Here is a 22,097-nt window from a genome sequence, read left to right on the forward strand (position 1 = left end):
TCAAACAAGTTTTTTTCTCTCCCTTAAAAACTAGTCTAATTTCCCCTTTTCCTGATTTCTACCAATGGTGATACCATTTTCCTAATCAACCAGACTGGAAAACTGAAAGTAAACTTTGACCTATGACTGTCATTCATCCTTGGGAGTTCAAGTTCTTCTACTTCTTCTTTTAAAATATTTCACATATCAATCCTCTTTCAAATTTGTTGTGATTACTATTATTTTTATCCAGTCTTCATTACCGTGCACTTATCTGTAACACTATAATAATCCTCTACCTGTTCTTACTGCCCACAATTGCTCTTATTTCTTCCTCCATTATCACAGCCAGACTAAGTTTTATACTATTCCTGAATTATCTGAAATTTATTCCAGAGATTGGATAATTTAACTCTCTATTAGCATCAGCAGAGAATTTAAATTCCTTAGCACAGCAGTCAAAGTTTTATAAAATGTAGTCCTAACCTTAAATATATGCCATCTGAGGACACGTATCAAGTCATATCAAATCTTTGCACCTTCTTTCCCTTAAAGCACATGGCAAAATAAATAATGAGGGCTTGAAACACACACTTGAATGTTGAATATTTGCTGAATGAATTTGTTTCCATACTTTATTCCTATTGCTTATCAGTAATCACCTTCTGCTCGGGACAAACCAGTCTCCTCAATGTCCTCAAAATACAATATGCACATTCCTTCCTACAAGTCTTTGCTCATGCTGTGGTGAATCTCTATTAAAGTTTTCTTACTATTTGTCCTTCATTTCAAAAAGAACCAATGGCAATATAGGGTAATATCTTGATTCATGAAAGAATTAGATAAGTGAGGCAAAGTTGCACAAAATCATCAGCCTGGTTTTTTGCAGTCACTGAAGTCTAGGGGCAAGACAAAAATGACTGGCAATGACTCAGATCCAGTGGATGATCTTGGTATTTCTGAAGTTAGACTAAGCTCTAATGCTCCATAGCACCTGCTTCAGGGACCTTCAAGTCCACTAAATAAATCTTTCTCAACCACCTCTTCCACAGAGGACAGCCTTCACATGCTCAGTGTGGACATCTCCTAACTCATAGATCAATTTGAGGTTATCAGTTACCCTCAACCTATCAATATGGTTTACCAGGACATAGCCATTGTGCATTATTCAGCTTTTTGGAGTCACAGGTGAGAGTTGAATTCAAGCATCCCTAAAAAAGACTCAGAAAGCCCTTACACCAAAGATACTAGTCCTCCTTGAATAAGCCATACATTACAAAAGCTTTCTTAGCTATCCATCAAGGACCTATACCAAGATCAACTCCACTGATAATTTATATTTGCATAAATTTTTTTCCAACTGAATTCCTACAATTCTTGGTCCTGCTTCATATTAGCTTTATGACATTGGAAAATAGACTTTAGTTTTTCATATGTAAAGTAAGGGAATTGAAATAAATGATTTCTACTATCCATTCCAGTTCTAATATTCTATGATCATAAAACATTAATTTTGAGTCTATATCCCTAATTTGTACACAAATTTTGTGTTATTTAAATATTTATTTCCATGAGGGACTGGAACCATATATTTCTCATCTATCCCATAAAAGGCCTAGCAGTGCTCAATAAATACTTGTTAAATGAACACTGAGGAAAAGACTAAAATGAACAGAAAAATTGATTTTCAAATGCAAGAATCAGGAGAAAGTTAAGATAAGAAGGAGTACTCATAAAGCACTTAATAAGGTTAACCTATTAGCTATCTTATACGGGGAAATGATACTTGGAGCTCTTAAGAATTTTATTGGTTTCAGGGTAATTAGCTGGAGGACTTCAATTTGAATTATGTTGAAATGATCCCCCCAAAAATAAAATTAGATAGAGAAAGGTAAAATGGAGCAAATAATTTCAAGTAAGAGAACCATGAATGGAAAAAATTCTTTACAGTGGAAGGAAGAAGGGGGTAGAGCACAGAAATTCTGTGAATTTTATTCCCATTGGAACTAGGTTAAAGAGGAAATAATAACTACATCTAGTTGGGTATAAAAGTCTTAAATTACAGAGAATTAGGAGAGCATGGAGGTAGGATAAGGGAAGTAAACCCTCAAAAGGATTTACAGATTAGGGAGTGGTCAGAAGTTAAGCAGATTTCTGAGGAGGAACAGGGTAAGAAGAGAGAAGGATAAACAGTGAAGAGGGTGGGCAGAAATGGGATGCAGAGAAATGGACAGCTAGCAATTATTACTTTGATTGTGAATGGGGTGAACTCACCCATAAAATAGAAATAAATAGGGGCAGCTAGGTGGTGCAGTGGATAGAGCACCGGCCCTGGAGTCAGGAGTACCTGAGTTCAAATCCGACCTCAGACACTTAATAATTATCTAGCTGTGTGGCCTTGGGCAAGCCATTTAACCCCATTTGCCTTGCAAAAAAAAAAAAAACCTAAAAAAAAGAGAAAGAAATAGCATGATGGATCAAAACCAAGAACACAAAATGTGCTGTTTACAAGAAGCACATCTAAAAAAGAGAGCTACACACAGAGTAAAATTAAAAACTGGAGTAGAACTTATTGCTGTTCAGTTAATATAAAAAAGCCAAGATAGGAATCATGATTTTAGACAAAGTTAAAACTAAAATAGATTTAGTTAAAAGAGATAAAGTAAATTATATTATACTAAAATGTATCATAGATAAGAAACAGAATACCAATACTAAATATATATGCACCAAATACTATAACATTGATGATATTTATAAAGGAAAAAATAAATGAATTATAGATGGAAAGATAATAAAACCATCATAGTGGGGGGACATAAACTTTACCTCCTCAGTACTACATAAATCTAAACAAAAAATGAATAAGAAAGAAATCAAGGAGATAAATGAGACCTTAGATAAGTAAGGTATTATAGACATCTGAAGAAAAATGAATAGGAGTAGAAAGAAATATATCTTTTTTTCCTCAGTGATACACAGTACCTTTCCAAAAACTGACCATATATATTAGAGTTTAAAAAAGCTTAAAACTCAAATACACAAATTCAGAAGTATTAACTGAATCCTTTTCAGATCATAACATAATAAAATTACATTTAATAAAGAACCATGAAAACATAGATTAAAAATTAATTGGAAACTAAATGACCTAATCTGAAAGAAAGAATGGTTCAAAGGACAAATCATAGAAACAATGTTTGTTCTTCATTTTTGAAGAAGACCACAGCATCAAGGAGGTGATGACATGACAAACACATGAATTGGATTTGAGTGAGGGGGATGCTGTGCTAAGTCACCAGCCTCATTTTCTCCTCCAGAGCCATCTGGGTCCAGTGACCAGATATGAATCAGGAAGACTGGAGATGGCCCTGGATGTGGGGTAATCAGGATGAAGTGACTTGCCCAAGATCACACAGCTAGTAAGTGGCAGGTGTCCAAGGCCGTATTCGAACTCCTGCCCTCCTAAATCCAAGGCCAGTGCTCTATCCATTGCCCCACCTCACTGCCCCCAAAGAAACCATAAATTTTACCAAAAAGAATTATAATAATGAGGCAACATCCTAAAACTTATGCAATGCTGCAAAAGTGATCAGAGGAAAATTTATATCTAAAAGTTTATGTCAATAAAATAAAGTGCAAATCAATAAATTGCATGTGCAATTTAAAAAACTAGAAAGAGAACTCTATTAAAAAAATTTCCAATTAACCATAGAATTGGAACTCCTGAAAGTTAATAAATTTAATGCAAGATTAATAAAATTGAATTAATTCAATTATTATTATTATTATTATTATTCAAAATTAATAAGATTAATAAAATTGAATGCAAGAAAACCATCAAAGTAATAACTAAAACCAAAAGCTGGCTTTATGAAAAACAATAAAATAGATAAATCAGTAGTTAATATAATTTAAAAAAAGAAGAAAACTAAATCACTAATATAAAAACTGAAGAGAGTGAATATACCACTAACAAAGATAAAATTAAAGCAATTATTAGGAGTTATTTTGCCCAATTATATACCAACAAAGTTAACAACTAAGTGAAAAATATAGAAAAATATAAACCATTCAAGTTAACAGAAGAGGAAACAGAATATCTAAATAATACTATCTTAGAAAAAAATCTAACAGGAAATGAATGAGCTTCCTAAGGGAAAAAATCACTAAGACCACTTATGAATTCTACCAAACATTGAAAGATCAACTAATTTCAATATTAAATAAATTATTTGAAATAAGAGACAAAGAAGAAGTCCTACTAAATTCCTTTTTAGGAAACAATATGGTGCTGGTACCTAAATCAGGAAAAACAATAACTGAGAAAGAAAATTATAGATCAATTTCATTAATGAATATTGAAGCAAAAATATTAAATAAGATATTAGCTAGGAAACTTCAACAATATATCACAAAGGTTCTACATTGTGACCAAATGGGCTTTATGTTAGGAATGCAGTGTTAGTCCATTATATAGTAAACTATCAACTTAATTGATTATATTAATAATAAAATCAACAAAAATCATAAGAATAAGCAATGAATACAGAAAAGCCATTTAACAAAATACATTCATACTAAAAAATTATTGAAAGCATAGTTAAAAATGGATCTTTTTCCTAAAATAATAAGCATCTAAAAAAATTAAAATGTTATAAGCATTCACCTAAAAGCTCAGCAATCATTATCTGTAATAGGGATAAGCAAGACAGTCTCCCAGGGAGATCAAAAATAAAGAAAGGATGCCCATTATCACCACTTTTATTCAATATTGTACTAAACTGCTAGCAATAACAATAAGAAAAAAGAAATCAAAATAAGGAATAGGGAAATGAAATTATTTTTGAACATGATATGATGACATACTTAGAAAATCTTAAGAGATTCAAGTAAAAGTTAGTTGAAACAAATGATAATTTTAGCAAAGTAGCAGGATGTGAGGATAAATCTACATCAATCATCAGCAATTCTATACCTTACCAACAAAACCCTGCAAGAAGATTTAAGAGATTTTTTTATTTAAAATAACAATATAAAATATCTGGGAGGTATAACTGCCAAGGCAAATCCAACTATATGAACATAAATTTAAAATATATTTTATGCAAATAAAGTTGATTTAATACTTGGAGAAATATTAATTGTTCATGGATGGATTGAGTCAATATAATAAAAATTACAAATCAAACAAACTTATTTATTCAGTGTCATTCCAATTAAATTTCCAAAAAATTATTTTGTTGAGTAGAAAAATAACAAAATTCATTTAACAGAATAAAAGGTCAATACTATTAAAAAATTAATGAAAAAAAACAAGGAAGGAAGTCAAGAAGTACCAGACCTTGACTTGTATTATAAAGCAGTAATTGTCAAAATTATCTGGAATTTGCTTAGAAATAGAATGGTGCTTCAGTGGAATAGAGTAGGTATAAATATGATAGCAAATAATTATAGTAACATTGTGTGTAATAAATGAAAAAATTTAAGCTTGTGGTATTAAAAAAATTGCTGAGAAAACTAAAAAAGCAGTCTGGCAGAAAGTAGATGTAGACCAATATCTTATTGTTCACCAATATAAGGTTTAAATGGATATAAGACTCAGACATAAAGAGAGATATTGCATGTAAATTAAGAGGAGCACAGAACATATTACCTACCAGATTTGTAGAGAAGAGAAGAATTTATGAATTAACAAGAGATGGAATTCTAGGATGCAAAATAAATAATTTAATTATATTAAATTAAAAACATTTTGCACATATAAAATCACTGTAGCTAAGATTAAAAGGAAACAGAAAAGTGAAAGGGATAGATTTTATAGTCAGTTTCTGAAATAAAGGTCTTATATCTCAAATATATAGAGAACTAAATGAAATCTATAAGAACATGAGCCAATGCCAAATTGATATATGGTCAAGTTTTGGGAAGAAGAAATGAAAATTATGCATAATCATATAAAATGCTCTAAATCATTATTGATTAGAGAAATGCAAATTAATAAAGCTCTGAGAGACCTATCTCTCAACCCTATCCAATTGGCTAAAATGATAGAAGAGGAAAATGACAAATGCTGGAGTATATGTGGAAAATTTAGAATAGTGAATACACTATTGGTAAAATTGTGAACTGATCTAACCATTTCAAAGAAAAATTCGGAATTCTGTCCAAAGAGTATTAAAACTATATAAATATATATATATATATATATATGTATATAAAAATATGTCTATATGTATGTATATATTCCTTTGACCCAGGAATACTGCTATTGTCTGTTTCCCAAAGTAATCAGGGATGAAGGAAAAGAACCTATATAAACTAAAATATGTATAGCTGCAAAGAATTGAAAATTGAGGGGAAGAAATACCATGCATAAGTCATTTATCCCTGCTTGCTTCAGCTTCATTATCTGTAAAATTAAATGGAGAAGGAAATGGCAAACCACTCTAGTATCTTTGCCAAGAAAACCCTAAATGAAGTCAAGAAGAGTTGACATGATTTAAAAGCAATAAAAAAGGGAGACATCAGATTGTTGCGAACCCATTAAAATATAGTTACTACTTTGCAAAACTTCTGTTTAGCAAAACTAAAAACACTTAATAGCTGTTGAATTAAATTGAATAGCCTTGTGACCCCCAGACACAGTACCTAGCACATAAGAAGAATATTGATTTTTATTCTCTTGTCTTTTAAAGCTGTTATTTAATCAAAAGTTGCTATTTAACTTTTCACATGAGGTCATAGGCTTATAAGGATTTATAATTGGAGGAGATATTAGAAAAAAATTTGATACCTAATTTTACAAATGAGGAAGAATATTTGTCTTCTAACCTAGACTGCTAACAACTCTTTGCATACTTTCATAATATGGTGAAGCCTTACACAGAGAAAAGGTACTATAAATATTTGATTGGTTAATTAATTAAAATCTCAGTGATTCAGTTATTTTTCTTTCAAGTGGGGAGAATACTATCTGTTCTCTTTCTCATACACAGGGCCATTATGATGATCAAATTTTGAAAAATAGATGTGAAAGTGTTTTGCAAATTTAAAAGCACTATAATTTATAATGTCATAGTAATAGATGACCTGATTTCCACTCTTGCTGATGAGTGGAGCACAGGGACAGAAATAAGCTAGGATAGGGCTACCAAAGCAAGAGTATCAGCTCACCCAGGCAGGCAAGTTGTAATAATTTGTAGATCAATAGCATATATTCACCATTGAGCAATCAGGGACTAAGCAAATAGTCACTCAAACCACATGCATTTAAGTGCCTACTATATATCAGGAACCATAAGCTCATAGGTTCATAGGGATTTATAACTGGAGGAGACATTAGAAAAAAATTTGATCCTTCATTTTACATTTGAGGAAGAATATGTCTTCTCACCTAAAGTGTTAACTTGAGAAGTGAAACTATTTCATGTATTCTTTTCATACCCTACAGCATAATGTGGTAAAGTACCTTATAAGTCTGGTACAGGGGAGGCAAAAATAAACAGTCCCTGCCCTAAAGTAGCTTATATTCTACAAAAGATAACAAAAGATCTCAAGCAAATAAAGTAGAAAATATAGAAAACAAAGCAAATAGAAGATTATCTACCCTGAAAAAGTAAGTCTCTTACTTGGAAGCTTCCCAAGCCAATAAAGTCACAATAAATATATATAATAAAATTTAACTTGCCAGAAGAGAAGGAAGCAAACTAGCAGATGGAAATCATATAAAAAGTGAGCTTTGAACAGAACTAAGTATTTTGCAGGAGATGGAGGCAATAGAGAAAGTTCCCTGGTCATGGGAACAATGAGTACAAAAGGGGAAAGATAGAGTAGTAATTTCAAGCAATTCAGTTTGATTGGATCATAGAGTATGTGATGGTGGAGGGGGGCTGTATGTACCTGGACAATAGTCTGAAAGAGGTTGTACAGGGTTTTAAATGTCAAACTGAGGAATCTGAATTTGATCCTAGAGACAGGATCAGTACTGAGGATACAGTCAAAAAACAATCCCTTCCCTAAGGAATTTTGCATTTTCGGAAGCAGAATTCAAGGTACATTGGAAATAACTTAATAAGTCATATTATTACTAAAAAATCCTTGATGACATCAGAGTGAGGAATTTTTCATTTTGGAACTCCCCCACAAATGCAGATCACAACCCATTAACATTTAGTAGATAAGTCAATTAATCACTAAACATTATATTAAGTTCCTTCTCTGTACAGATACAGTGCTAAGCATCAAAAGCCTTAAGGGGTTGCTTGAGAATTAGAGAGCATAAATGAATGAGGGAAATGGGAAAGGGAACATTTGAACCCATTCACCATAGCTCCAAGTACATCATTCCTTCACTTCACTATTTTAATATTGTATTATTAATATTAATCTACTTTAAAATCCTACTTTAATGTTTCTTGCTGGTGTAAAAGTGACCCTGCCCTCTCAAATCAGGCTACACAAGGCCTCATGGGTTCATGCTAGAAAGATTTCTATCCTTTACCCATTAAAGGACTCTTTGTTGATGTCAAAGGGTCAGTGTAGATAAATCTGGAAAAACAGCCCTGAATTGACTGCAAGTGATAAATTCATTGGTCAGGTAATTCTTAAAGACCATCTAATATATCTTGAAGCACTGCTGTTTGCATTAATAGAGGAAATAAGCACACTGCTGAAATTATAGATCTTTAAAATCTAGAATAATAACACTTGTAATAACTGATATTGGTCATATCCTTCACTGATCTAAAGTATTCCACATGCATTACTGCATTTAATTCTTGCTGAAATATTTTGAGGTATGTTGTATGCATTGTGAGAGTATCATTATTCACATTTAAGAATAAGAAATGCAAGAGATTAAGACACTTAGCTAGACTATCAAGCTATTCAACATAATGGGAAAAGGACTGATCTTGGAAGCCAAAGTCACATGTCAGGTCTATGTCTGCTATTTACTAGTGTGAACTAGTCACTGAATCACAGAAAAGAGAATTAAATCTGAGTTTGTATATGTAAAATGGAGATAACTGCATCTGAATTACCTTTATCAAAGGTTCTTATAAAACAAATGAAATGATAATTACATGCTAATATAATTTATACAAATGATTATAGCCTTACCTAGATTCAATCCATACCCAAATTTGAAGTCTTATTGCTTTATGACCATATACTTATCTCTGTCTTAGGCAGGAAAGATACAAAGACAAAAAAGAAACAGTTCCTACCCTCAAATAGTTTCTGGGAAAAATAGTCCTGTGGGAAAAGTTAGAGAGAATGAAAAATATTCTGTGGGTCTTGTTTATGCCATCTCATGCTCTCTGACCAGAGGGACAGTCAACCAGTAGCTCAAGTGTTCACTATGGAGGTCAACCTGTGGACATAAACATAGGTAACCTACAATGAGGACCCAGGATTTTGAAAAATGAAACACATACCCTTTTAAAGAAGGGACAACTATATGAATCCTCCATTAAAGAATACGATAGTAGATGAGTGGAAACCCCAATATCCTAAAAAGAATGAGAGAAACTTGTGTTTTCTGACTGTTGTGTGAAACTGACTTATCTCCTACTACTTCAACTCTACCCATCACTTCCTTTGCCTTGCCTCTTCTTCTCCCTATCCCCAACACATTAACAGAAAATAGTCATTCCCTCTTGATTATAAGACCCACAAAATGGACCACTGGTTGTGACTTTCAACCTCTTGTCTGTAAAAATGTGAGTTCAGGAAGCAACAAAGCTTATTACTATGAGTGGAGAAATAGCTGTGGATTGACACAGAGCAAACTGATTATCAAAACTTTGAATGGAATATATCTATTTATGCTATATTTAAGCAATCAAATAAGAATAAAAATTTGATCACCAAAGTTTTCTTGATAGTTTTACATAGGAAACTTAGAGCTCATAATTCTAGATCTGCCAAATCCAGTCTTTGTAATCCTCAAAGAGGTGCTCCTAATAAAGATTTCTCTTTTGATTAGCTTCTACCTAAGCCAAGTTGAACTAGATATGAGTCATTCAATTGGAGGAATTGAGCTCTTCATGATGTCCAGGTACTATCCAGTCTATTTACATTACATAATAGGTATGAAGTCTATTCTTCAAGACTGATGGGGAAAAGATACTATTCAATCTGTTTTTATTTTTTTAAAAAAACTTTTATTCAGAAATTCTATTCAATAATTCTTAGTACAAGGTTAAATTGGGTCTAAGCACTTGAGCATAGCTCCTGTCATATGAATGGAAATCTAAATAATGTATTTAACTTAGTCAAACATAACACAAAAGAACCAATATGAAAACTAGGATTAATTAAACTTCGCTAATAGTGTGATGATAATGTTCTTTGCTATAAAAATGTCAAGGTTAGAGCAAGGGTACTCAAGAGGGAACTTAAAGGTTTGGACTGAATTGCTATATCACACTTCCTACAAAACTGAGAAAAAGCTGAAGTCCATATGGCAGCCACATGTTGCACCTAAAAATATTCTCACAGCTTAGTACTGGAATACATTGTGTTTAAATTTCTCCTAGATGTGTATATAATTCCAGTAGGAATGACTAAATCTCTTTAAAGATATACATTGGGCAATATACTCCTTCAAAAAAAGCAACTATTTTACTGTCACATTCAAGAAAATTGCCAAAGATATTTGCTATTATCAAGGAGCATGTCCAGAGCAGACAGCAAATGGAAGAATGATTCCTTATAAATGATGAGGTCTTTCAAATGATCTTCAATCCATCAAGGCAACAAGCATTTATGAAGAGCTTACTATGCACTTATACTGAGCTAAGTACGGGAGCCAAAAAAAAAAAAAAAAAGACTCTTGATTGCAGAACATATCATGGATTACAGCAATTTCAGGACATTACAGAGCTTCCTAATGAGACCCATAATATCTCAAAAGAATTAAAGGAAACTATCCACACAGGAATTACTAAGTGGATAAAGAATGTTATTTTTTGAAGAGTGATCTACAGTTGTACCCACAAAATTGGTATGTGATTACATTGATCTGCAACAGGCACTAACTGGGGAAAAGATAATAAATCACAGAACTAAACAGAAGGCTCCAGAGAGCAGACTGGTTTATCTTTGGGGAAATAAAAAATGCTTTCTCTTTTTTATACCTAAGTTTATCCCTGAAATTCAGGGTCATCTTTTTAATATTAGGAATTTTCTGGAAATGTTGTATGTCTTAGAGTTATGAATACCATACTCTCCAAAAAATTAGTTTAGTCATCCAAAGAACAATGAAGAGACATATGATGGGCTGAAACATATCACAGTTAGGAAAATTGTTCAGGAGAAACTGTATAAAAATTAGCATTAGAGAAATGGATTAATAATGGGTCGGTGATGTAGGAGGAATAAGGGATAATGATTGGGCAGATAGTGTGCTTCTCTAGTTCCCACACAGTATCTAGAAGTATAAAAAAATACTTCTAAGCTACTGGGTAGAACCCTTTTGGAGAAATTCTGATTGGATATGAACAATCATCATGCAAGATGAAACAGTAAGATATAGATAAATTGCAATATGCTCTGTGAGACAATTGTTGATAGTGAAACTAGTTATATCAAAGAATTCAACAAAAGATCCTTAAAATATACATTTTGCTTTTCTTTCATCTCCATAATATATATTCATATGCATTGTTTATCAAAAGTATATAGACAGATATGTATGTATCCATGTATATATGTGAATATGTAAATACTTATAAAACAACATAGATTGTCCTAAAGGTCTTGGTGTAGTTTTAAGTTTTGATCATTCAAAACAGTTTTGGAAAATTGCACATGTGTATGTTCATTGCATATATGTACACATATATGTATGCATGCATCATGTTGTTTGTCCTTCATTCTTGAAGAAGACCATGACATGAGGGAGGTGATGCCATGACAAACCAGGGAATTGGATTTGAGTGGGGGGGGGGTACTATGCTAATTTACCAGCTTCACCTTTTCCTTCAGAGCCATCTAGGTCCAGTGGCCAGATATAAATCAGAATCAGTTTGGAAATGGCCCTGGATGCAAGACATTCAGCAAAGTTAAGTGACTTGTCAAAGTGTTCAGTGACTGAGGAATGATTTGAACTCAGATCCTCCTGACTTCGGAGTTGGTGCTTTATCCACTGTATGCACACATAAACAGCAATCCTAAGGCAAATGTGAAAAATTATAAGAGACAATAAATATTTGGAGAAAAAATACATAATGAAACAAATGTTCTTCCCACACATTTCAGAGTTCTTCAAGGTAGATGAATTATATACTACAAGCAGAAAATATATACTAATGTGTCATTTGTATCATTTATATCATTTTCCTCTGTCAAAATTAATCATGTAGACAAAGCCTTAACATTGAATCTGGCAGCAAAATATTAATGCAGGATAGCACACTTATGCAAGACATACACATATAATATCAGTCTAGGTAATTACTGCTTCTCAAAAATTAGGCCTTCCTGAACACAAGTGCACAATATTTTGTATATTAGAGAAAAGAAACTCTGAGAAAAGTAAAGCAATTTAAATAAGCAATTTCCTTTCCTGCTGTTTATTCAGTATTATGCTTTTTAAAAAGTATATTCCCATTCTTTGAAATGTCTATCACTGGATATTTTTAAGAAAGGAAATGTGAAAATTATTTTTATAAATTTACTTATCTTTCAGTAAATTGATGGAAACATTTGAATATGAACCTTTTAAAAATCACAGCAATAGACAATGTACTTAACAGGTGCTTAAAAATTAATTTGTTTAATTAATTGCAACACAATACCACCTAAATTATTTCTGCATATTTGTCTTGCACGTGTTCATATATGTGTAAAATAAAAATATATATATATATATATATATATGTTTATACAGACATGTTTATGTATATCTGTGTATATAGAGCGTATAGATGTTGATTGTTTTAACACATTCTATGAACTCTTACAGTAAATAGATAAGTAAATAGGCAAATTTTCAAAAAACATCAAAAGAGATAGGGGATTTAAAGATCTTCAAATATGGCTGGCTGAAATTAAAAGAACTCAATAACTTTTAAAATCAATGTGACAAGTCACTACAGATTGACTTTAGAAACATATTTTCTAACATGTACATAGCTAAATTCCCACAATTCACCAAAATTGACTTTATCTAAATTTTCTAGCTGTATCAATTCTGTTATATTAATGTGTCAAATTTAAGATTGACATATTGACATATTGAAAATAAAAAAGAAGAATGTTAATATATATTAAAATTAGCTAACATTCTTGTGTTTTTAAATTACTTTTTCATTACTTCTATGTCTGTTATATTATTTTTTCAGATGATGCTAATCTATTCTTATTTAGTATTAGAAAAGGCTAAATATGATCTTATTTGTTCCTCCTCTTTATTTATTCCTTCCTTCTTTTTTTTGGCTCACAGAAATGCAATTGCCTTTCCTAAATATTGAACTCTTTTACCCTTCAAATACTAATTCCCTTTCATCTCTTCTTCTTCAGTATTCTCTATTGGTTTTTTCTCTCAACATCTTTGCCCTGCTCAACTTGCCAGTCATTCTATTATGATATTTCTATCTCTGCAGATTTCCTCTCTGATGCCTCCCAAATCCCTCTGCTTTAGGCAGTATTGTACCAAAAGTGCTATCCGTTCTCATGCAAAGAATATCTAATAAATCTTTTTGGATCTCATGGAGTATCTCTTTGACCCTGTAGGGCAGACCTAAAACTGATGTCTAATGCCAATGTTCTAAGTTCCTTAAATTGTAAAGAAAAAAAATCAAGAATAAATGAGTTACTAAATTCACTCTAAATGTGAAAAGCCCAGCTGTTACTCCATATGTGTTCCTAAGTATTAAATTATTTCAAATTAAATAACTTCTAATTCAGTTTTCATTTTTAATTCAACCCTCTAGGATTTTTTAATGAGAATAATGATCACAAAGATGGTGATAATAGTTGTGCCCCATGGAATCATGATGAACAAGGTGCAAAAGATAATTTGTATGACTACAGAATTTTTTCATCATTATAACTAGCATTTGCATATAGTTTTAAGTTTTACAAAGTATTTTACAAATAATTTCTACTTTTATCCTCACTACAATCATGGAAGATAGATGCTATTGTTTTCTTTATCTTACAAACTGATTAAATGATTTTCCCAGTTTCAAAAAGTTAGGAAGTGTCTGAGGCTGCATTTGAACTGAAGTTTTTCTGATTCCAAGTCCAACACTCAATCCATTGTGCCACTTGTTTTTTTCATGCTCTCCCTCAAGGGCATTTCCCTTAAAATGAAAATTGTTAAATCTTGGAGACCTTGAAGTAACTGAGGTAGTATATTTTAATGGAAGATAGTAAGGTGTATGACTAAGAGTCGGAAGACCTGAACCTTTCATGAGCTGGTTGGTAAACTTGGAGGAATAAATTCTTTCCCTACAAAATGAGGCTAATATATCTATCTACCTAGTTTCCAGATGAGATAGGAAGTATATCCATTAGCATGCCACTGTGGCAATCTTTTCTCAGAAGAACCCTCAAAATCAAGTTGTTCCTCATTTATGAAGATGCTTCTAATAACCCATTGCCCATTGTGGCATATATATTTTGTTAAGTTTTGATCATTTTAGCTGTGGAAGATCATATAAAAATAAATGAAATATGTTTCCTTTGAATGTTTCTCTAGACAATTAAATAATGACTGACATTTCTAAAGCATTGCACCTACATTATTATAGATGGGTCTCATAAAAATCCCATGAATTATCTCCATTTCATAGATGAGGAAACTGAGGTTTGGAGAGGATTGGACTTCCATGTTCATACTGTTAGTAAATGAAAGAGAAAGGAATTGACATTGTCTTCCTGCCTACAAACACAGTGCTCTTTCCAGTACACCATGGTACATATTAGTAATTATAAGATGACTGTGGTCAGTTCTGTTTCCTTATCTATAAACTGGAAATAACAAAACCTAACCTAAATGCCTCAAAAAGGCAAGGAAATCAAGAATGGGAAAACAGTTGATAAACTGGAAAGTGCTACAAAAATCTAAGTCACTTAAAAATGTTCTGTGAAAAATTTACAAGATTTTCTCCTGAGAATAAAATAAATGTTGCTGAATCATCTACTAATATTAACCACTTTCAATTATCTTATCTCCTAATTAAACTCATCTTCTTTTACCTACTTACTTTCTTCCATATGGATTATTTAAGAAAATATCTGTCAAAGCCCACCCACCACCATTTGTCCCAAAATCTACCATGAAAGACAGTGAAAACACCAGTACATCAGTCCCTATTGTAAATACAAAAACTAAAAATGAGATAGTTGTTGATATTATTCGGAAACACTGGAATACTCAGCTGCCCAAAGAGGACCTAGGACTTCTGTGATCTCATATATATACTCAGAGAGGCCCTCCTGCTTTCGGGCTGAATTGGGAACTAAAGTTGTTGTATGAATTGCTTATTAACATTTTCAATGGAACTTTTTGGGACAATTCCTTCTAACTTGCAGAGCAGTAGGACATTGAGAAGATTGGGGGCCAGTAAGTAGCAAAACCAGAGCAACTTCAAAATCTAATCCATTCATGACCAACTAGTACTGATTAGGTAGTTATTCAAAAGGACTTAATGTTCCAAACTAGATTTTATAAGTTAAATATCTATTAACACAAAACGAAACTAAATCTTGAATAAAATAGTCACATATTCCTTCTAAAAACCAGTTTTTAAAAAAAAATCTTTATACTAAAGATTTCCTATTTGGTGCATATTATTTATATTGACATCAATGAGAGGCATTGAATCATGAATTCTAAAGATTTCTATTGGTTCATATTCTTGTGTTAAACATTTGATTTCTCTATACCTCAAAGAAGTTGTTTAAGTGGTTTTAGGGAAGAATGTCTTGGTTTGCTTTTGAGTCTTTTCTAAATTCCTACTTCCTAGGGATAACTGTAGAGAGAGAGACAAAATGCTTTTGAACAAAAGCAAGCATTCAAGCACTAATCACAATGGCAACAAAATCACTTTATCAAAAATCTATTTCTTTTGTAGAAATTTAAAACTTCTTCTATGAATAGTGTGTAAAGAAAACAAATGCCATTCTTGTGCCCTTCCTTGTACTGACATAAATCAAAGAAGTACAGGTTGCTATATGTGTGTCTTAGTTTTTTTTTTTCTCTTTTCTCAGGGATTCCACTTCGTGATTTGTGACATAACATTGCCCCCCAAGGCTGTGCATTACCAAGCTGATGTTCCCATCTGAGAATTGTACACTTACTTCATTCAATTCATTCTGGAGGAGAAACTAGACTTGTTTAGCTTTTATGCCTGGGTTTTTCCATTCAGAAAGAGAAAGAGAAAAGTAACAGGAATGGGGGAGGAGGGGGGGAGATATTTTCATAGCTTCTAAATAAAAGTTTTTAATAGTCCATTATTTCCCACTGATTAAATTCCATAACAAATTCCCCAAAGTTTCTTGACTCCTGACCAATCTAGACAGCCTATGAAACCTTGATTCTCCAATATTCCACTGCACCAGATCAGCTATCCAAATCCCACAGCTTCCCTTACAACCAAATCATATGTGTATGTAGTTTTCAGGTATATTATCAGCACCCAGGAGCCTTCTAAAGCTACTACAAGTACTTGGGCAGCAGGGAGAAGTTCTCTTGAGTCAGAAACCTGATCTATGATCAAGGCCAAGGTGACAATGAACCAGTTATTAAGGAGAAAAAGAAAGGAGAGATTGACTAGAGCATTCAGGGGGCTCAAAGAAACACAGAGTGGTGATTTTTTTTTTCCCTCTCTAAGTCTGCCTGCATTAGAGTGGGTGTTTAATGAGGGGACAGTAAAATAAACTACAGTTTAGGAGGCATTGTTATTTAGACAATGATCTAGTATCAGCTTATCAGAAAGTATGAATAAAGGCTGGTAAATTAAAAAGAGGAAGCACCCTGATGACCAAGGAAGAAGACTCTTTTAAGAAGTGTTGAATTGATGTTTTTAAGGATTTCAAGGATGGGGAATCTGATGTGAATTTGAAATGGAAGATGTGGCATCTGAAAATAGGGAGCTATAGGACATATACAGGGAGAGGGGGGAACATAAGAGAATGAAAGGAATGGAAGTGGAAAAATAAAGGAGAGAAACGACATAAAATGAATCAAAAGAATTTGGGAGATGAACCAGAAATGGAAACAATATAGAGTGAGAAAGATGCATCACTGAGTTTCCAACTGAATGAGAGCTGTGAAGGTGGGCAGAGATATGAATAGGTTAATAAGAGGTTTCCAGGACAAGAGGTAACTCTTAAAAGTAATTTGGTGGGAAGTTAGTGACGACCTGGGGAAATAAGGCAAACTGAATTATAGGTGTGAGATTCAGAAAACAGGTTAGTCTACTGACAGATAGGATGACAAAGAGTAGTATGAAGATTTTCAGGAGAGGCTGTTTAACAATGGGAATGTTAAGAAAAGGATGTGTAACAACAGTTAAATTGCGTGAGTAATGGAAGGAGAAGGAAGGCTTGGATGAAGGAGGTAGTTAAGGAAAAGCTCAGAAAGTTTAGGGTGATAAAACAGAAGATGTCTTGGAATGTTAGAGAGGTGGCAGGGGGTGAAGAAAAACTCTCCGGGTGACAGACTTCAAAGGGGGGGGGGTGTCCAAAGGAGTAAGCATAATGAGAAACAAAAAGACAATGATCCTGCTTCCCCAATCGCGTCTCAGCCCATCTTTTCAAAATCAGAAGCTGTTCAATTGAAAGGGAGGGAGAACGGTACAGAGGTGACCAAAGGAGAGGTGAGCCAGGGTGAGAGGTCCCGCTGCACCCTCCTGTGGCCAAGCTTGCCCCAAATGAGGCCCCCCCCGCCCCCCGCCCCAGCCAACTTTCTGCACTTCCCCTGTGCCCCCTCCTACCTCCCTTTATGCCCGCCCCCCACCCCTCTGCGGCCGGCGCTCACCGTGGGCGCCGTTAGGCGGCTGATGCTTTCGCCCAGAGAATCCAGGTTGACCCGTCTCCGGCGCGGCGCACGCCTAGCGCCTGTGGCGGCCGTGGCCGTGGCCGTGGCCGGGGTGGCCGTGGCCGTGGCGGCGGCGGCGGCGGCGGCGGCCGCGCGGGGCTCCGGGGGGCCGGGGGGGCTCCGGCTGCCGTTCCAGCAGAGCTTGGACAGGGGACATTCGCTCTCCTCCTCCGGGCTGGTCTCCAGATAGTCGGATCCCAGGGAGCTGAAGGACTCGGAAGAGATCTTCCTCCGAGACATGCTGCCGCCGGGGCGGCCGGGGCGCTGAGCCCGAGCGTGTCGGAGCGGGCAGCCGCGGCTCGGGGGGCAGCGGCGGGGGCCGCCTGGAGCCACTAGACGCGCGGCGGCCGCGCCGGGCTGCCCGCGGGCTCAGAGCCGGGGGAGCTCCGGGGGCCGCCGAGCCCCGAGCATCCGCCGCTCATGGCGGGACCTTCCTTCCCCTCCTGCCGCCGCGGCCGCTGCCTGTCGGAGCTGAATGTGCCCGAGCTCCCGCTGCCCCTGCTCGCGCCGCCGCCGCCGCCTCTAGCCTCGGAGCATCTTCTCCCCGAGCTGCGCCGCGGTCCTGGGGAGGGGGCGGGCGTGTGAGTGTGAGTGAGTGTGTGCGAGTGTGTGCTGTGTGCCCGCTCCTGGGGATGCGTGCTGTGTGCCCGCTCCTGGGGATGCGTGCTGTGTGCCCGCTCCTGGGGATGCGTGCTGTGTGCCCGCTCCTGGGGATGTGTGCGTGTGAGCGAGGGAAGGGCGGGAGGAGCCGGGGGAGCCTTGTGATTGGGAAAGCAGAGGCTTCTGCTCTCTCCCTCTTCTCTGACTCCCCTCCAGGCTTTTCCTTCTTTCTCCTCCCTTCTCTCTTCCCCCTCTCCCCCTTCCTTCTCTTTTTATCATCTCCTCCTCCTCCTCCATTCCCCACCCCCATCCCTCCCTCCTTCTCTCTCCCCCTCCCTCCTCAGTATCACGTGTCGCCATCAGACTCATTTGGAGTCTTTCCCTAGCTTGTCGCCACATTTCAGAGGCAATGAGGACACTCTCCCCCCCGCCCCAGCCCCCCCAGTGCTTAACCCTGCTTTTCCTCTTTTTCCTTCCCAACTGGATAGGCTAGTATGGGGGATAAGAGGGAGCGGGTGCAGAGTTCACTACAAAAGGGATATAAAAATCACACACACACACACACACACACACACACACAATTTACTCTTGACTCTACCATTCCCATTTCCCTGATTCCCATTTCTAGGGACACTGTTGCCTGGAGTAGAGTTAACTCTTGGAAAGGGCATGGAATGAAATAATGGGGGAGAGAGGCGGGGTTGAGGATAAAACAGAGACAGAGCAGGGTGGAAAGTCACCGGAGCAAACCTCCAACATTAACACCTCGCTCCATTTCGAAACGTCAGAAAGAATTCCCCCATGAGATGAAACTCCCTCGGCTAGAGTGCGAGGACCTGAAAAGACTCAGAGAAGACACTTCCCTTGTGGAGTGTTGAGTGTGGGGTCAAAGTTAGACGGAGACAAGATTGGTTGGGGAGTGGACGATTGATTACATCTTTGCCCCTTTTCCGGTGTCTTCCTGCCACGCTTAACAGGTGAGTACAGAAGCAGAAGGAAAAGCTGTTATTCGGTTTAAAATACCTCCACATCCCCAAAAGTCAGTCACCTGCCGTCCCTAACATTGAGGAACCCCGGGGGGAGCGAGAAAGGGAACAAACACGCTGGAACAACTCCCGACTATAACCTGTGCCAGGGACGAGATTGTTCCCCTGTTGGAGGGAGAGCCCAGGTAGGTATGGAGCCAAAACTGGAACCCTAAACTTGGGTGGCGAGATTCTTTCCTCTAGGAGAAGAGCCCTGTCTGTAGCTTAGTTACAGGGACTCCCAGCCTCTGAGCAAGTGCTGGACAGCTCCATTTTCTACCTGCCGCAGATTTCCTTGGCGACTGAGAAAAACTCTAACAGAGCTCCTCCTCGAACGCTGAAACCTACGTGGAGGAATGGAGAGAGACGCCAGGGTGACCGAGTTCTCCGGTCACTCACCTCTTCTTACTTCCCTGGTAAAATCTCTTTGCATTTGCCTGGGTAGGCAATCCAGAAAGATAACATCTTCACTGTTATTTAACTGACCATTTCACACTTTTTATGTACCCACTTCACTGGAAATCTTGCTACTGCTAACAGGCAGGTCATTAAGCACCTGCTTAATGGTGCTTTCCCTTTCTCTCTGAAAAAAACACCGACCTACTGTGACCTTGATCGGAATGACTGAAGAAAAGTATTCTCCACTACAGGCATACAGGGGAGTGTTCTCCCTGGAGAATGCAGCAGCTGGGACAATTAACTGTCCTAGCAGCGGCCAGGAGAAGAAAGTCCCACCAGAAGGTTCAGGGATAAACATCATGGATTAAAAAGAAAAAGTTTGCTTTATCATATCTGGCAAAAATCATTTTCCTGATTTAGCTAATAATAACATATTTACAGAAGGCTTTTTTGGAACTTCCAATATATTTGCAAATCTTATTTATCTATACTTACTCTGTCAGTTAAATAATGCAAGTAGTATTATTATTATTTCCATATTACAGACAGGAAAGTTGGAGTTTAGGGATGTTAAGTGACTTGTCCAAGGCTACACAATCAGCAAATGGCAAAACAAAGACTACAATCTGAGTTGTCTTATTCTTGTTCCATCCATGATACCTCAGCTGTTCTCTGATATGCTGTTGTCTTGAGCTAAAAGTGAGGAAATTATTTTCCTAAGCTCTCCCTTTACAAATTTAAAAATAGAATTGAATTAAATCTTGGCACTGCTGCATACTTTCTCCTCGATTAATTTTGTACTATTTCCATTGAAAATCATGCAAAAAAAAATGTATTCTTTCTATGGTTAAACCAGGTATCAATACAAACAAAAATGTTTGCAGGTTTTGTCCTTGCTGAATAGGTATAAATAACTACCCTGGGAAAAACCTCACTAGAGTGTATAATACCAACTTCAGGAAACTTGAATCTTCTTGCTCTGCCATATCATCTGGAACACAGCAGCTTGGAGGTCTTAATTGCCTTTTCTATTCTGAGTGATGAACTTCAATTGTCATGTTATCTTACACTCACATAGAAAGACTGTGCCTTTCACATTTATTCAGTGAATTATTTTTGGACACAAATGATCCAGCATGACAATGGTTATTGACCTTATGGTTAAAATGAAAACTGGGGCTCTTTAATTAATCATCTTAGTGCCTTTCTCAAACTCAAACATACTAAGTAGAATGTCATGAATTCAACTTGTTTCCAATCATTGCATGAGGTCTAAATAGCTAATCTTTCTCTTTAGGCAGTGTATTGCCAACAAGAGCTCTGAATTTATGAATGCAACTTGTGTGCAAATGCACAACCCAGTTGAATGGAAAACTTGCAAGGGGATAAAGTCAAATTATCAGCTGTTGTTATTATATTTTGTAGTTATTATATAAATATGTAGTTATACTTTGCCAGACATTGAAAAGTGGAATTTTTTTTTGCTGACTATAATTGCAAATATATGGAGAATTTTAGAGGATATATAGCTTCTGCTGCTTTCTTTTGTGCTCCTATTGGTGTGCAAAGTTTGAGAGATGCTAATTGAGGGAAGACTGTGAAGGAGCACTTAATGGAGTATTTTCAAAATCTCAACACTTGTAGTTAAATTTCTCATTTTATATAAAAATAGGAAAGGGAGTCAAAACACTAGAAGCAAGTAAAAACTCATCAACAAATCAAAAGACTGAGTGAATAAATTATATATATATTCATATATTGAAATATTTAAATAACTTAATATATTTAAATAACTCATTTTATATATTTAATTAGCTTACTTATCAAATAGAGAGTTTATTAGATAAAGAAAACTCTTCCTTAAAGCATGATCTTACATTAGAAATGGAAAAACTGGAACTTATCCTCCTACTACCTTAGTGAATATCTATTTTAATAAATGATATCTCTAACTACATTGGTCTAGAAAACTGCCAGTGAAAACTGCCTCATTAACACAGGTACAGGTCTGAATCATTTTTGCAAATTATTGCCTT

General features: G+C 35.8%; 1 protein-coding gene across 3 annotated transcripts in view; it reads right to left on the bottom strand.

Annotated features, from left to right (window-relative positions):
• GUCY1A2 (guanylate cyclase 1 soluble subunit alpha 2) overlaps window positions 1-18,319 on the bottom strand; it is a 406,888-nt gene extending 388,569 nt beyond the window's left edge. For all 3 annotated transcript variants that reach the window (XM_074216597.1, XM_074216599.1, XM_074216598.1), the window contains exon 1: window positions 17,978-18,319. In XM_074216597.1, the coding sequence (XP_074072698.1) occupies window positions 17,978-18,277 (300 nt within the window). In that variant the 5' untranslated portion in view covers window positions 18,278-18,319. The remainder of the gene's footprint in view (window positions 1-17,977) is intronic.
• Between the last annotated feature and the right edge of the window lie 3,778 nt (window positions 18,320-22,097).

Source organism: Macrotis lagotis, chromosome 1, assembly GCF_037893015.1.
Source record: "Macrotis lagotis isolate mMagLag1 chromosome 1, bilby.v1.9.chrom.fasta, whole genome shotgun sequence".
Lineage (NCBI taxonomy): Eukaryota > Metazoa > Chordata > Mammalia > Peramelemorphia > Peramelidae > Macrotis > Macrotis lagotis.